At 43.7% G+C, this 16764-nt stretch overlaps 1 protein-coding gene across 1 annotated transcript in view; it reads left to right on the top strand.

The window, feature by feature from the left end:
* LOC132818165 (pleckstrin homology domain-containing family G member 3-like) overlaps positions 1-16764 on the top strand; it is a 192761-nt gene that overhangs the window by 129604 nt on the left and 46393 nt on the right. Inside the window, exon 6 of the mRNA XM_060828944.1 lies at positions 14438-14538. Coding sequence (XP_060684927.1) covers positions 14438-14538 — 101 coding nt within the window. The remainder of the gene's footprint in view (positions 1-14437; positions 14539-16764) is intronic.

Here is a 16764-nt window from a genome sequence, read left to right as displayed (position 1 = left end):
GGAAGGAAAAAGAGTTAATGTTTTAGGGTCCAGTGACCCTCCTTCAGAACTAGTGTAAAACTGCTGAGGTTTTTCCAGCAATTTCTGGGTTTTTTTTGTTTCGGAATTCTAGCATCTACAGTTCTTTAGGATTTTTGTTTGGGGGTGGGGGGTGGTGGAACTGTGTAACATGGTTTAATAATGAGTCTCCCATTCGAGAGAGAGAGAGAGAGATGAGAAATATTTTCTGAGGATTGTAGGTCTTTACAGCACACTTCCTTAGAGAGCTGTGGAGGCAGGGTCACCACTTATTTTTAAGACAGATGACTCCTTTTGCCAATCACGAATCTATGGTTATCAAGTGAAGGTGGGACTGTGGAGTTGAAGCCACAATCCGATCAGCCATGATCATATTAAATGGCACAATGGAGGCTGAAGGGCTATTACCGCTAATTTGGATGATGGTATGCTGTCTCTCTGTAGAATGAACAGTAGGTCCCATTTCCCCCTTTTTTATCCTTGTAATTTGCAAATTTCATAGATTCTCGATGGTATAGAAGAGGCCAATCAGTCCATCAAGTCTGCGTCGACCCTACGAAGAGCAGCTCACCCAGATTTCTCTCCATACCCCATCCATAGAGTCCTACAGCTTGGAGACTGGCCCTTTGGCCCAAACTGGTCCATGTCGACCAAGATGTCCATCCATGTTAACCCTATTTCCCAGCACTTTAGTCCACATCCTTCTAAACTTTTCCTATCCATGTATTTGTCCCTGTATTTCCCTTGTCTAAGCCACCTAACCCACAAATCCCTGGACACTACGGACAATTTAGCATGGCCAATCTATTTAACCTGCACATCTTTGGACTGTGGGAGGAAACCGGACCACCCAGACAAAATGCACACAGACACGGAGAACATACAAACTCCACACAGACAGTTGCCCGAGGGCGGAATCCAACCTGGGTCCCTGGCGCTGTGAGGCAGCAGTACTAACCACTGTGCTGTCCTGGGAAAATTTATTTTCCCCTAAATAGCCATCCTATTTCCTTTTCCGATTCGTTTTCAACAACTTCGCCTGGAGGCTGACGTTACTGGACTGCAGGAGAAGGTTCCCATTCTCCCAGGACTACACATCTCTTGCTCTATATGAGGAAAAGGTATCATAGCTCAATGGGTAGTGCACTCCCATCAGTGGTTCCGAGAGTTATGGGTTCAGTTCATACTTGAGAGGCTTCAGCATGTCATTTTAAGCCAGCCCTGACTGTACTATACTGAGAAAGAGCTGCTCTGTTGGAGAGACAATTTTGTTTTGCATAAACTCCGGTTTTATCAGTTCGGCTTAAGAGGATGTGGAAGAAGAGTGGGGATATTCAAACTGGTTCTGTGGATATTTATGCTTCAACCAGGTTATCTGGTCATTTTATTGCTTTGTGGGATCTTGCAGTATTGGTGCTGAATTTCCTGCTTTATAAACAGTGCCTATGCTTCATTGGCCTGAAGGAGCTCTGGGAACCCCCGAGGCTGAGAAATGAAGAGCACAAAAGTTTTTTTTTTCCAGGGTCCGTCATTGTTGTGGTGCTGTGCCAGCAGGTATTGGCCTAGCCTTTATGCCCAGAGGGTTTTAGTTGCCCCCAGCAACTCATCCTTACCCTGGTTCACAAGAGGTGTTCTAATTTGAAAGGGTGTCGAGGCTGCGATACTGAGAAACTCTGCCCACTGGCAAGAGTTTCACGAAGTGGAGGTTACAGATTTAATATTGTCAGAAGGAAAACCGGAGCAAGGGGAGAATTGTTTGTCACAGACTTTTGATGTTTTGGAGCATGCTGCCTGAAAGCAAGTAAATTTCACAAATAAACTTGATAACTGTTTGAAATGGGGAAAATACACAGCCCCAATTGAATTAGAACACCCCCCTCAAAAGCTAGCACAAAAGGCTGAATAAGCTTCTTTTGTGGTGGAAGATCCCATGAGCTTTTCAGGTAATCATTGAGGCTGGTTTAGTGGAGAGGTGCATATAAGGGAACTAGCACAAAAGCACCTGAATAAATCAGCCCAAGACAGGCAGCATGGGTATCAGACTGGGAGTACAGACCTGTGATAGCCACAGGAATTTGCCTTCGCTCTCTTAATAGAAGGTACGAGAGAGAAAGTGATAAACCTTCCATTGGCACCAGATCGAGGCCAAACTGGATTTGGGAATTTAGCCAACAAAACCTTTCGAGTGCAGAGCGACTATTTCACTGGGCAGCTAGCCAAGTCTGACAGGAACTCAAAGGCACAGTAATAAGGCAACAGTTTGGCAATAATGTCAAATTCCAATGACTTGCACGTCAATCCAGATCCAGTCAGTGAGACAGAAATCAAGACACTTTTTTTGTGGATTGGGTTAATTAACTGAAACAAAAACAGCAGTTGCTGGGAAAACTCAGCAGGTCTGGTAGCGTCTGTGAAGAGCGAGAAAAGTTATTTTTTTTAGGTCAGGTAACCTTTTCTCAGAACCTGAAACATTAACTTTGATTTTTCTTCACAGATGTTGCCAGACTTGCTGAGCTTTTCTAGCAACTTCTGTTTTTGTTTCTGATTTACAGCATTCACAGTTCTTTTGGTTTTTATTTAGAGTTTATTAACTACTCAGTCTTCCAGCTCCTTTCAACCACCAATTCCATATCCTTTCTTTTTTAAAGACACCCAGTCTATTAATTAAACCATTAACCCCATACTGTGTTTGTTTAATTACCCGTACTAACAGATTACCCCTCTTCAAGTAAAATGTTTGAAGACACAGAAAACAATCCTTGATCAAACTTAATCAAAATTAAAATTATTTGTTTTCTGTATCTTACCTTATTGTATAACTGATCAGTGACAAAATTTTTTTCTGCCCTCATATTCCATATAATGGGATCAACTTTCAATATTCATCCTTTTTTTAAAACGTAAGAAAATTATAATTTGGTTAACCATAAATGACCCAAACAAGAATTGATTTATTTTCATGTTATAACTCCTCCTACCACCAGGTGTCCCTCTTTGAGGATCTCCAATATTTTATTGGAGTAATCACCTTTTCTCAGTAAATCAGCCTGATAGCTGATGACTTGCATGGACCCATTTCTTATTTTGGAAATCTGTTTTCTTTTCCAACAGTTCCTTCATGCTAATAATCCTCAACCTTCAGTTTTAGCAACATCCCATGCCAAATGTACATTGTTCCAAAGAGAACAATAACGTAACATTCCAGGGCAAGCTTTCCTTGGATTTCAATGAAGCTATTGGATGAATATAGCCCTATATCGACAAGTTCTATTGATACCAATATTCCAGAAGCCATTGTATTTTTAACAACCCCTTTTATTGTTATGGCATGCCAGACAACCTTTGGTGTTCTTCAACTCCAATGTTGTGATAAGCACTCTGGACGTGAATAACCATCTGGAAAGTTGACCTGTCTAAACAGGGTTAGCTTTATATTTCCTGGGTCACCCAAGTCTTGAAATTTGAGTTTGCAGTTTACTGAAGCTAATTCTTTTGACTGTTTCGTTTACTCTCAAGACTCTGTCAATGATGCCATGTGCTCTGTTTCAATATGTCATAACTAGTATTAGATCTAATCTGAATCCACTATCTGTTTAAAGGTCCACGCAAACTTCCCAATTGTTCTGCACGCCAATAATTTGATTGCCCCACTGTAAAATGATTGTCTTCTCATTACTATCGACAACCTTACCTCGACCTTTCCACTATGTCTGCCCTTTCCTTTTGTAACATACCATGTTTCCAGATTAAAAATTATTTCTGCTTTTTGTTAGACCCTCAGACGTTTCGCTGAAATTTTAATGCGTGGCCTTTCTCCCTGCATGCAGTGCTCAGAAAAAGTGGAGCTAGTGGTAATCCTTTCTCAAGCTAGGGATGCTCACTCAGTACTGAAGGAATTCATGGATTTTCCCTAAAGACAGTTGATACAAACTATTGCCCCTCCCACTAAATGCAGTGAGTTATTCATATAGGTGATCCACGCCACAGTAAAAGTTGGCTTATAAAAAGGTTGGTTGTCTAGGATTACATGAAGCAGCCTACCTTTGACTGTGATTTATTCCACACTCCTATTGTATTTGTTAGCACAACATTTATGTTTTCTCCCATATCCTTGAATTTATCATGGGCAAATGATCCCATTGTCAGTTAGCAATTTGGCCAGTGCTCCCAGTCCACTCCTATTCATTTCTCCATTACCTTAACCACTGTTACTCCCATTGTGGTTTGGTAGTGCAGAGCTTGAGTATTGCTGAAAAGAGATGTTGTGTTGAAGCTTTTTGTCTTGTACTCATCAGGACATTTTGCAAGAATACCAATGCAGAGGAGAACCTGCTGCACTACTTACTGAATATCGTGCCAACTCATATACTGACCTAAAGACATCACACTGATGCCTGAAAAGAGCCCAGACTACCTCCGTAATGGAAAGCATAAGATATCTCAAAGATTTGAGCAACATGTGGAACTCATGCAGCAATATAAATGGTACTTGTCAAAACTGGGTTCAGCAGTCAAACCAAAGAAGACTTTCATCCTATCACCTTTGATAAGAAATGTGTTATATGAATTTCAGTGCCAGTGTGATGCTAAATATTTACACTGTGTATTCCAAAGGTGGACAGAATCTGTAAAGTAACATGTCCTTTCAGCTTTTTGCAGCAGGCTGGGTACTGGCTGTTACCAGTCAGCTCACATTTGCAAAACTCAGTGCAGTTGCCAGCATTTGGTGTAGTTTTACACGGGGACAATATTTGCTAAATAATTCTAAATATGTGAAGAATTGAACTGCAACCAATGGAGATTGTCAGTCAGGCTTGTAGTGTGGCACATTTGCATATGCTGAAAGCTGCATCTATAAATGCACAGGGCCCTGTTCTTTGCAGGTAAGAGGATCATGTGAGCATATTGCACCTGTTTGAACTGAACCAAAAAGGCATTCTCTGCTGTATTTCCCAAGATCATGCCTTTACCACCAAAGGCAACTTGTCAAAGTTTAAAATTTTAAATAAAGCTTGACAATATACATGAGTAGGAGAAAGTGAGGACTGCAGATGCTGGAGATCAAAGTGGAGAGTGTGGTACTGGAAAAGCACAGCAGGTCAGGCAGCATCTGAGGAGCAGGAGAATAGATGTTTTGGACATAAGCCCTTCAAACCTTTGCTATCCATTCCTGATGGAGGGATATGGGCCAGGAGCAGGCAGGTGGGACTCGGTTAGTTTGGGACTATGTTCGACGTGGACTGGTTGGACCGAAGGATCTGTTTCCATGCTGTATGACTCTAATTAATTTGGAAGTGATAGCCTAGTGTTATTATCACGAGACCATTCATCCAGAAATTCAGCAAATGACTGGGGGACTTGGGTTTGAATTCCTCTGTGGCAGATGATGGAACCTGAACTCAATTTTTTAAAAAACAACTGGAATTAAGATTCTTCTGATGACCGTGAAGCTATTGTCGACTGTTGGAAAAATCCATCTGGTTCACTAATGTCCTCCTGGGAAGGAAATCTGCCATCCTTACCTGGTCTACATGTAAATGCAGACCCACAGCAATGAGGTTGACTCTGACTCTGACTCGACCCAGCAAGCCACTCAGTTGGTCGATTGTTGCGCAGTCTCCAAGAAGTGGAACCGAACACACCACCTGGTATCGACTTAAGCACTAGAAGTGACAGCGGCACACAGTGCATTAACATCTAGTGCCAAACTTGGGAGAGCTGTCTGTTAAAAATATCAGCCCGTCATACTCATGGAATCATTCCTCATGGACAATATCCCAGACACCAGCATCACCATCCCTGGATATTTCCCGTCTCCCCAGCAGAGGTGGTGACACAGTGATATACAGTTGGGAAGGAGTTGCCCTGAGAGTTGTCAACATTGACACCAGATCCCATCCCATAGCTTCAGGTTAAACGTGGACCCTGAACCCTTCTTATGACCATGCAACCACCCTCCCTTCACTGATAAATCAGTATTCCTCCATGTCAAACAACACTTGGAGTTATTGCTGAGAGTAACAAGGGTGCAGAGTGTACTCTGGGTGGGCTTGGCAGCTGGTTGGATTTTAAAAGATATAGCTGCGGTAACCAACAAGAGGGGAAAAACGTACTTGACCGTACTTGATCTGCCGGCTGCAGCTGTATCTATCCATGATAATATTAGTAAGAGTGACGACCGCACAATCCTTGTGGGGATGAAGTCCTGTCTTCACATTAAGAATTCTCTCCATCATGTTGAGTGGAACTATCACCATGCAAAATGGGACAGACTTCAAACAGATTGAGCAACTCAAGACTGGGCATTCATGAGATACTGTATATTGATAATTCTTCGTCTCACAAGGAATTAAGGGATACGGGGTGAGTGCAGGTAAGTGGCATTGAAATGTCCATCAGCCATGATTGAATGGCGGAGTGGATTTGATGGGCTGAATGGACTTCCATCCACTCCTACGTCTTATGGTCTCACAACAGCAGCAGCATTGTACTCCAGCATAACATGTAACTTTGTGGCCCGGCATATCCCCCACTCAACCATTACCACCAAGTTAAGGGATCAACTCTGGCTCAATGGAGAGTGCATGAGGACATGCAAGGTACAGCAGTAGGCAGGCCTAAAAATGAGATGTCAACCTGGTGAAGCCACCAAACAGGGCTACTTGCATATGAATAGTATAAGCAGCAAGTGATAGACAAAGCTTATACACTATAAACACTGATTACCTGTTGGTATTTCTTGCAAATTGTTCTTATGAGTGCAGGATGAAAACCTTTGATGATCTATCTTTTTTTCAGCAATTCTGTTGTTCTTTACTATATGTTATTTAACATGTATTTAATTGTCCCCATTTCTACAAAGTGCATGGTCAAAATGATTTTTTAACTTTGTCTTAGCTCTTCAATCCATTGCTCCAACTTTGACAAAGTCTCTTGAGATTTGGAGACATACTATGATGATGTCTTCCCGTTTTACTTACTTATAAGGTAAAGCCGTCACAATCCCTGAGGATCGTCGGTGGCTTTAGGTGGTTTAACCTGAGGGTCACCATGCCTTAGGTGAAGGGAGAAGTTGAGAAGGTGAGTCCTTCATGGTGAACCTCAGCTGGAGCAGGAATTGGAGGTGGCACGGTGGCTCAGTGATTAGCACTGCTGCCTCACAGCGCCAGGTACCCAGGTTCGATCATGGCCTCAGGCGACTGTGTGGAGTTTGCACATTCTCCCCGCGTCTGCGTGGGTTTCCTCTGGGTGCTCCGGTTTCCTCCCACAGTCCAAAGATGTGCAGGTCAGGTGAATTGACTGTGACTGTGCTAAATTGCCCTTAGTGTTAGGTGCATTCGTTGGAGGGAAATGGGTCTGGGTGGGTTACTCTTCAGAGGGTCATTGTGGACTTGTTCAGCTGAAGGGCCTGTTTCCAAACTGTAGGGATTCTAATCTAATGAACCCACACGGTTGGCATCACTCTGCATCGAAAACCAGTCATCCAGCCAATTGAGCTACCAGCTCCTTTACATTGTAATCAGTGCTGATCTCTTCTGTAAGTTTAGAGTACTCATTGTACCTTACTCCTGTGCCTTTTGTCAGGATTGTTAACCTGTGCAAAGATGGATGGGGATGCAGCCAATCTGATTATAAGACTTTTGTCCTTTAAACTCTTTGTTTCCTGTCAAACAACCCAGTAGTTTGATTAGAGACATTAAGTCTCTGTAAAGAAATACTATAATGTCCGGATTGTATAAGTTCACTGATTTCCCAAAAGCAATTCTGTTCCATGTCCAATTTGATTTGAGCCTTTTTCATGAACAGCTTGCTCAACAACAAGGTAAGGGTATTTTACTTGACACCATGTGTGTGCTGAGAAGGTGGCTTGCCCAGACCTGAATTCAAATTCCCTTAATAACAACTCAATAGTGTTGGACATCTGAAACCAACACAGAGAATGCTGGAGAAACTCAAAGGTCTGGCAGCATGTGGGGAGAGGGGATTATAGAATCCCAACGGTGTGGAAGCAGGCTGTTCAGCCTGTCATGGCCACACTGACCTCTGAAGAGGCTTTGTGCGTGGGAAATTTGCATCTCTCAAACTTGATGGAGTTTTATTTTGAGGATGTAACTAAAATGATAGATGAAGGCAGAGTGGTAGATGTTGTCTACGTGGACTTCAGTAAAGACTTTGACAAGATGGTAGACTGATTAGTAAAGTTAGCTCACATTCAGGGGGAGCATGCCTGTTGGATACTAAATTGGCTTGATGTTAGGAGACAGAGGGTGGAGGGTTGCTTTTCAGACTAGAGGCCTGTGACTAGTGGTGTTCCATAGGAATCAGTGCTGGGTCCGCTGTTGTTTGTCATCAATAAAAATGCTTTAGCTGAGATTATCAGAAGCATGGTGAGTAAGTTTGTGGATAACAGGAAAATTGCTGATATAGTCGGCAGGGAAGAAGGTTATCTAAGATTTCAAAGGGATCTTGATCCAGTAGGCTGAGCAGTGGAAGATGTAGTTGAATTTGGATCAATGTGAGGTATTGCATTTTGGTAAAAACGAACAGTGACTTGGAGATAGTGAGGACTGCTGATGCTGGAAAGTCAGAATTGATAAGGTGTGGAGCTGGAAAAGCACAACAGGTTAAGCAGCATCTGAGGAGCAGAGAGGTCTATGTTTCAGATCAGAATCTGTCATCAGGATTGGAGAAACGCAGCAGGTCTGGCAGCATCTGTGGGACAGTCAGAGAGTCATCCAGCACAGAAACTCAGACTCTTTGATCCAACTCACCCATGCTGCCCAGGTTTCCCAAACTAAACCAGTCCCACTGGCCTGTGTTTAGCTCATATCCCTCTAAACCTTTCCTATTCATGTCCCTGTCCAAATGTCTTTTAAATGTTGTAACTCTAATCCTGATGGAAGGTCCTGACCTGAAACATTGACTCGCTTGCTCCTCTGCTGCTTGACCTGCCCTGCTTTTTCCAGCTCCACACTTTATCAAACTAGTACTTACACAGTTGGAGATTAGATTAGATTCCCTCTAGTGTGGAAACAGCCCATTAGGCCCAACAAGTCCACATCTACCCTCCCAAGAGTAACCTACCATTCCCCTACTTTTTTTTTGAACCCCTGACAAAGGCACCTAACACTATGGGCAATTTAGCATGGCCGATTCACCAGACCTGCACGTCATTGGATTGTGGGAGGAAATCGGAGCGCCCAGAGGAAACCCACGCAGACACTGGGAGAATGTGCAAACTCCACGCAGTCATCTGAGGCTGAAATCGAACCTGGATGTCTGAAACTGTTTGGCAGTTGTGCTAACCACTGAGCCAAAGTGTCACCCTTTCATGGTAGGGCCTCTGGTACTGTTGTTTAACAGAGAGACCGAGAAGTTCAGGTGAATAGTTCTTGAAAATTTGTGTCACAGGTAAGCAGGGTGGTTAAGATGTTTAGCACACTTGCCTCCATTGCTCAGACCACTGAGTACAGGGGTTGGAATGGCATGTTAAGGATGTTGCTGAGGCCACTTTTGGAGTATTGTGTACAGTTCGGATCGCACTGCTATAGGAAGGATTTGTTACACTGGAGAGGGTTTATGAAGAGTTTACCAGGATGTTGCTGGGAATGGAGGGTTTGAGTTATAAGGAGGGGCTGAGACTATTTTCACTGGAGCATAGGAGGTTGAGGGGTGACCTTTTATTGTCATAGAGATGTACAGCATGGAAACAGACCCTTCGATCCAACCCGTCAGAGGTTTATAAAATCATGAGGAGAAAAGGTCTTTTCCCGAGGGTAGGGGAGTTCAAAACTAGGGGGCATATTTTTAAGGTGAGAGGAGAAAGATTAATTAGGAACCTTGGAGCAACTTACCCACACTGGATGGTTCTTATCTGGAATGAACTGCCAGAGGAAGTTTTTAAAAGATATTTGGACAGGTACACAACTAGACGGATATGAGCCAAACACCGGCAAGTGGGACTAGTTTAGTTTGGGAAACTCTGTCGGCATGAATGAGCTGGACTGGAACTTTGCTGGATAGCTGTATGACTCTCCACAGATGCTGTCAGACCTGCTGAGTTTCTCCAGCATTGTGTCTGTCGTAAATTCACTTACCTTTGGTCCTTATTTAAAGAATCTTTTAAAGAGATTACAAGTTTTAAAAATAAAAGAATGGGAAGGCACAGATCCAAAGCAAATGAAGGAAAGGCCACGAGTGAAAGCATTTTCTCCCAATGAGTCATGGTGGTATGTTATCTACTGCTGGAAACATAGAGGCAGGTTCAATTAAATCATTCGTGAGAGCACTGGATGATTGTATCAAAAGAAATGCTGTGCCGTGATACAGGATTGGCACAAGGCCATAGAATGGGTGCAGATACATTGGGCTGAATGGCCTTCTATAATGTAACAATGCAGTGACATTGGAACCAATCAACTCCACACAATGTAGGTGTGCTCCTCTGTTCAACACAGCACAGTTAAACTCATCTGTTACTCTCCCTGTTACTAGGACCCTTGCATCTGCCTGATCGGTTTCACCATCCCGGGGCAGGCAAAGTAGGTGTTCCAATGGTGTCTGAGAATGGAGCGAGTAATTGTGTTGCTGTTTGTGAGACCATGTAGTGAAAAGAATGGTGATTGTTGATCATTGTGTAAGAGACTAGTGTTATGTGGAAATGTTAATGGAGCAGACACACCATGGCAAGCATGAGGTGTGGCCTATGACATTGCAAGTCCTCTGAAAACCCAAAGTCATGATTCTAGACCACAGGAGATGGAGCAATGTCGAAACAGCTCAATGAAGCCCGATAAGGGTCTCTTCTCCACATTTCAGCTGTCAGTACTTGGCCTCGGAGTCTGATGTTCACATGCTCAGCTGCCCCAGTGCACAGACTTGACAGTGTAATCCAGGGGAGCTCTCTGATATAGGACTGAGGGAGTGCTGCACTGTCAGCCAAAACAATAAACTGTGGGAAGCACAGGAGGACAGGAGCAGAATTCTCCTTGAACACCTGGTTGCTATATATTAGAAATTGATCATCATCTCTGATGTAGGAGCAGATGAAGAGCCATCTAGACTTGAAACATTAGCTTGCTCTCTCTTCATGGATGCTGAGTGACCTGCGTGATGCCCAAAATTTGTTGTTTCCATTATCTCATTGATGGTTGTGGGCTCTTGCTGTATGCAAATAACATCTGTGATTTTTAGCCTAAGCTGGTGACTATTTCCTGTACAGGTACTTTAGGATGTCCTGCAGGTGTGTGTGTGTGTGTGTGTGTGTGTGTGTGTGTGTGTGTGTGTATATATGTATGTACAAGGCAGGCATGGCTGGAAACAGAGCAGGGCTGCCTGGGGCTATCAGCTGAGAGTGTCGACCTGTCTGTCTTATGTGTCGCCTTCAGAGGGTGGGATGTGAGCACCATCCCATATCTTGCTCCATTTACTTGGCACCTGGGCTGTGTGTGTATTTTCCGTTCAAGAGCCTGGGTCATTCGGAGCTAATGACGAGCTGACACTGTTTCCTTTGCACTTAATGTTTAGTCAGTGTTGACTTCTTTGTGCATGGGCCAATCAACTCCTTGCACTTTATCAACCTGAAAGCCTGGAATCAAGGGCAGTCATGTTGAATTCACCAGCTCTCCATACCTCTTGGTGACAACGCTAAACCACTTGGCATCACCACTATCTATGGTGTCATGTGCATGAGCTCTAAGGTGCTGGTACTGAGGTCCCTGGCTGTTTTTGAAGTCTGATGCTTTAGAAGGGCTAAAGGCAGGCTGCTCTTGTGATGGAATATCGTCCTGGAAAGTTGATGAGCATTTTGCATCAATGGGGAAACCATTTGCTGCCCCTCAGCCAGTGTCTGTGGATCCACTGCTTAATACGCTAGACCCTGAAGAGGCACTTGAGCACCAGGTTGTGCCTGTACTGTTCACTCACATTTCTCAATCATGACATTCCTGTGGCCAGTAATAGGCTGAGTCTTCAATCCAGTACAGTGTGACAGCAATTGGGATAAAGAATCAGGATTAACATTGATGTCAGCTTTGAATCGACAGCATCACTCCTGTGTCTTGGGTGCTGTCTTATAGATGAGATGTTAAACAATTTTAATCTCTATGACCCTCTCGGATGGATGTGGCAGCTTCCACAGTCGCAATTGAAAGATGAGCAGGGCAACTCTTCTAAAATGTCCTGGTCAATACTCAAACCTGATATTTGTAACACTCTCTATTTAGTCCATTGCTGTTTGTGAGAGCTTGCTGTGTACAAATTGACTATCCATATTTCCTCTGTAACAGCGTTGTCTGTGCTTTGAACCTGCTTCATTTGGTTTTACAATGTTTGGGTGGTGCTGAAGTTTTGAAAGGTGCTACGTGAATGCGGTTTGTTATTATAAATTCAAATCTGAGTGTCTTGTGGTAATGTTGCAATCTTTGGGGCCTGAAGTTCTAGGTTCAAGTCCCACCTGCTACAGATGTGTGTTAAAAAAGTTGTTTAAAAGTACTTGAATGCAAACCTTTTTTCTTTCTTTATTGGCAAAGTGGCATACAAGGTGGGCTCCACCCTCCGATCGAACACCTTCTGGGCTTTTCATTGGCTGCAAGAATGAGAGTGAGTAAACAAAGTGCCTCCGATGAAAGTCCGTTATATCGTGGAGGTATAACAACAAGCACTTGTACTTAAAGGTGTCATCTTTCAGTGCAAGGACAGAAAAGTGGCCCACAGTGCACCTGAGGTCAGTGCTGAAGTGAACGACCAGATGGCTGATGGCGTAACTTTTAAGGAGTGCTTTGAAGGGGAAGACTTGGCTAAAGAGAAAACTGTTGAGCTGAGGGCCTGGCAGCTAAAGGTACGGCTGTCAGTACTGAAGCTAGAATCTGAGTAATGCGTGAGGGGCCAGAACTGGAGAGACACAGGAATCACAGAAGTTTGTTCAGGTTGTCAATCCTCCAGGTCTGGTGAATTGGAGATCAACCTCCAGGACACTGCTGTGTGCAAACCTGGAGAAAAATCTAAGGAACGTTAGGATTTTTGTTTTTTTTTAAATTTCTTTTTGTCATTTCCTCTTCACCAGATGTAAAAACGTGGAGAATTGCAAAACGGACTTGCTGTGAGTTAGGTGACAGGAAGTAAATCAAATGGCTAACCAGGAAATCATTTGAATAAAAGCATCTGGTGTGTCTGGAGTAATGACACCTTTCAAATATCGTTAAGTGCAGTCAATTTTTTAAAAAATTTCCGGTACCACCTTTTTTGTTTGGGTAGCTGTGCACAGCTGGTAGTTTACATAGAGTAAGACCATGCAGTACTTCCCAGTCTGCTGTGTGGTCACAAATGTCTGCAATGTTGCAGGAATGTAAGTGCATGGCATCAGCAACAAAGGCCAAAGGGTTTCAGCCGCTGTTGAGTTAAGTTATTATTGTCACATGTTCCTGGGTACTGTGAAAAGCTTGGGTTTGCATGCAGCACAGGCAGATCATAAAAAGGCGCACAACACCACGTTTTAGTCCAACACTGCTCCTTGGTCAGGTGAACTGCATTTGTGTAATAGACTGGGTGAAGAACACAATGCTACTGCTTCAGAGTAGGCGCACACACAGCAAAATCTGCATCAAATTAAAAATTTTGAGCGGTCCATCCAGGAGTCTAATAACAGTGGGGCAGAGGCTGTTCTTGAAGCTGTTGGTACATGCATTTAAGACTTCAGTCTGACAGAAGAGGTTGGAAGAGATTATAACCAGGCTGGCTGCCCTTCTGAGGCAGCAGGAAGTAGAGATGGAGTCAATGGATGGAAGGTTGGCTTGCGTGATGGACTGGGCAGTATTCACAACCGTATGTATTTCTCACAGTCCTGGGCAGAGCAGTTGCCATACCAAGCCGTGACGCATCTGGATAGGATGCTTTCTGTGGTGCATCTAAACAAATTATTGATGAGTCTTTATGGACATGTTGAATTTCCTTAGCCTCCTCAGGAAGTTGAGATGATGATGTGCTTTCTTGTAAGAGTATGGTGATCTTACGGAGGTGTAAGATTGGAAACTCAGCTCAAGGTAAAGTAAGACTCTGCGGTTGCAAGTGTACAGGCTCGGGAAGTACACCTTACCCATAAGTATAGTCACTGAGCATGTTCAAAGGACCTGCATCATATTGAGGTCAGATCGCATGAACATGGAGCATGGTTCAGTCGGGCTCCAAGTGAGATGTCCTCTCTTACCATCCTTTGTATATAGTGACGTTCAATACAGATGTTGCTGTTCACTCACACGCAACAGCAAAAAGTCAGACTGAGCCCCTGAAAGTGGTCAGGCAGGAATTGGGATGTAGTTGGTGATGCGGGAATGGAATTTGTGAATGAAGACAGAAGCTACCCATATTGACCTTCGTCCACGGGTGGCATATCTAACCTGTGTCTCCTCTTCTCCCTCACCAGGACTATCTTGGTTATATCATTGATACTCTGGACCTGCCTATCCGTCCTGAACATGTCTGTGCCCTGTTTGGAAACATTGAGGACATCTACGAGTTTAACAGGTACAGCGAGGGAATCTGGCTTCACTTTGCATTTGTCATTTTATTTTCATTCTCATCACCGGTTGCTTTTGTTTTTTTTTAAAAAAAGTGTCCTCATTTTACTTTCACCTTGCGTTTCCCTTAATAAATTCCTCTCTATAACTCTTTACGAGCTGTTTGTCTCATTTAGGATTTCACCGACCTAATTAAGGTTAGCAGTTTCAGTGGTGCCTTTGGAAAGAGAATTGTAAAAGGGACACATTTGCAGGACTCTGGGCAAAGATCAGCGGAGTGAGACTCTATTGGATAGCTCTTTGAAAAAGCTAGTATAGGCATGATAGGCCAAATGGCTTCCTGTAATGTTAAATGCCATTGATCCCTGTGCTTTCTCAGATATATAAGCAATGCATGCAGCCTGCAGAGTATATACCCTTGTTCTAGTGTTTGTGGGGTCTTTACCTGTATGAGTGAGCACAGTAGGTGTTGTTTTTAGATTAGTTGAGAAGCAGAATGTCACAAATGTGGAGTACCATGTGAAGTTTCTCCCGCTCTTGCTTCCGATCATTGTAAACACGAGAATGTTGATGTGTTGTTTTTCTGATGGGTTTTTGTAGAAACAGGGTCACTGCGGTGAACTCTTGGGTGGCTAATTCAACTACCAACTGACTTGGAGAAGCAAACCACAGATGAAGATGGTTGTTTCTGTGATTCAGGCTTGCCAAGGCTTTTGCATTTGTACCTGCGTGACCCAGCTACTGCCTAATTCCAACCTGATTTGCATTTGCAGACAAGCAGTTTACATATCTCGCCACAGTTTACATATCTCGCCACAGTTTGATCAGAATGAGCAACAGAGGCCTCATCTGGTTTCTGTCGCTGTGAAATAAGTTTTATCCAGCAATGACTGCCGGTCAGCTGTTTATATAGAAGCATCTGTAGGTAGATCACTGTTCGATCCCGAGCCCCTAGGTAGATCGACACTAGATCCCAAGCCCCTGGGTAGATCGGCCCGAGACCCCAGGCCCCTGGGGGGATCAGTGCGAGACCCTGGGCCCCTGGGTAGATCACTGTTGGATTTTGACATACTTGGTTCCTCTCTGTTGGATAATCTGATGCTGGCTGAGTCACTGTTTAGATTCTTAGACACTAACCCTATGGCACCAGCCCCTCTGTATTCCACTCACCCTTCCCTTCCCTCCCCTCCCAACACCCTGTCCACAATGGTGGATGAAGCATCTTGATGTGAACCTTGCTGTGGTAACTGGCATACATTTTAGTGTCAATATTTCCAGAGTGCTCTGGGCAGTTTCGCATTAACTGTGATATATTGTTGGCTCTGTTGTTTGTCTCGCAATCTCATTGCTTGTATATTAATTTTTGCCTTTGTACAGGATTACTCCCCTTCTGGAGGTGAGTTGTGTACATGATCCTGGAACGTTCCTCATCTAATGTTTTCCCTCTCCCCTCTCAGCACTATGTATCTGCATGTGTATCCATCTGTGTCTGGCTGCACATGACCATCTTGAATCTTTCTCTTTCTCTTTCTCTTTCTCTCATTCTGTGCATGTCGAGTGGAGCTCTCCGCAATCTCAGCATCTGCACCATCCTCATTCCTTTTGGTCTTTGTCACTGTGTGTGCTGTAACTGGTGAAAGAAGAAGAGCTGATGTCAGTGATGCCTCTGGCCTTCCATGTTCACTTTTGTGGGGATGTGAGGAACAGATTGGAATTGTCCATTGGAGCAACCGCTGGAGGCTTTGGAACCAGTGGCTGATGGACCTTTACACCCACAAAGTCTCAAATTGTAAATTCTCACCGTTGCACTTAGTTCTGTCCTTGGCCTTGCCTCTCCATGTCCTGATGGTCTCTGCTGTTCCAGCAAGCCTCTGCATTTTTCTCAATCTGCCTCCCTGTGAAACTGCTGTTCTCTTTTCACCAAGATTGGAACCTATCATTTCATATGGACTTAGCCTAGGTGTTTGGAATGATTTTGTGAAAATATTTTGAAGGGCTCATTGCCTGATGTTTGTCTTCCTCTTCCATCTCTCTCTTCTCCAAAAGGGATAGTCAAAGTGCGATGTTGCATAGTGGAATGGACAGTCACTGCGCAGTGTTGGACATTTTGACTGTTGGGAGTGATGTAAATTGGTGATAGCAACTTCACTTGAAATAAAGTCGGAATATTGTGAACTTGGCTCCTGTTTTATTTATGTATCAGAACCAAGTCAACATCCCTGTTGTCAGCTGA

The sequence above is a fragment of the Hemiscyllium ocellatum genome, chromosome 8, assembly GCF_020745735.1.
Source record: "Hemiscyllium ocellatum isolate sHemOce1 chromosome 8, sHemOce1.pat.X.cur, whole genome shotgun sequence".
Classification (NCBI taxonomy): Eukaryota; Metazoa; Chordata; class Chondrichthyes; order Orectolobiformes; family Hemiscylliidae; genus Hemiscyllium; species Hemiscyllium ocellatum.
This window is presented reverse-complemented; position numbering and strand designations above follow the sequence as displayed.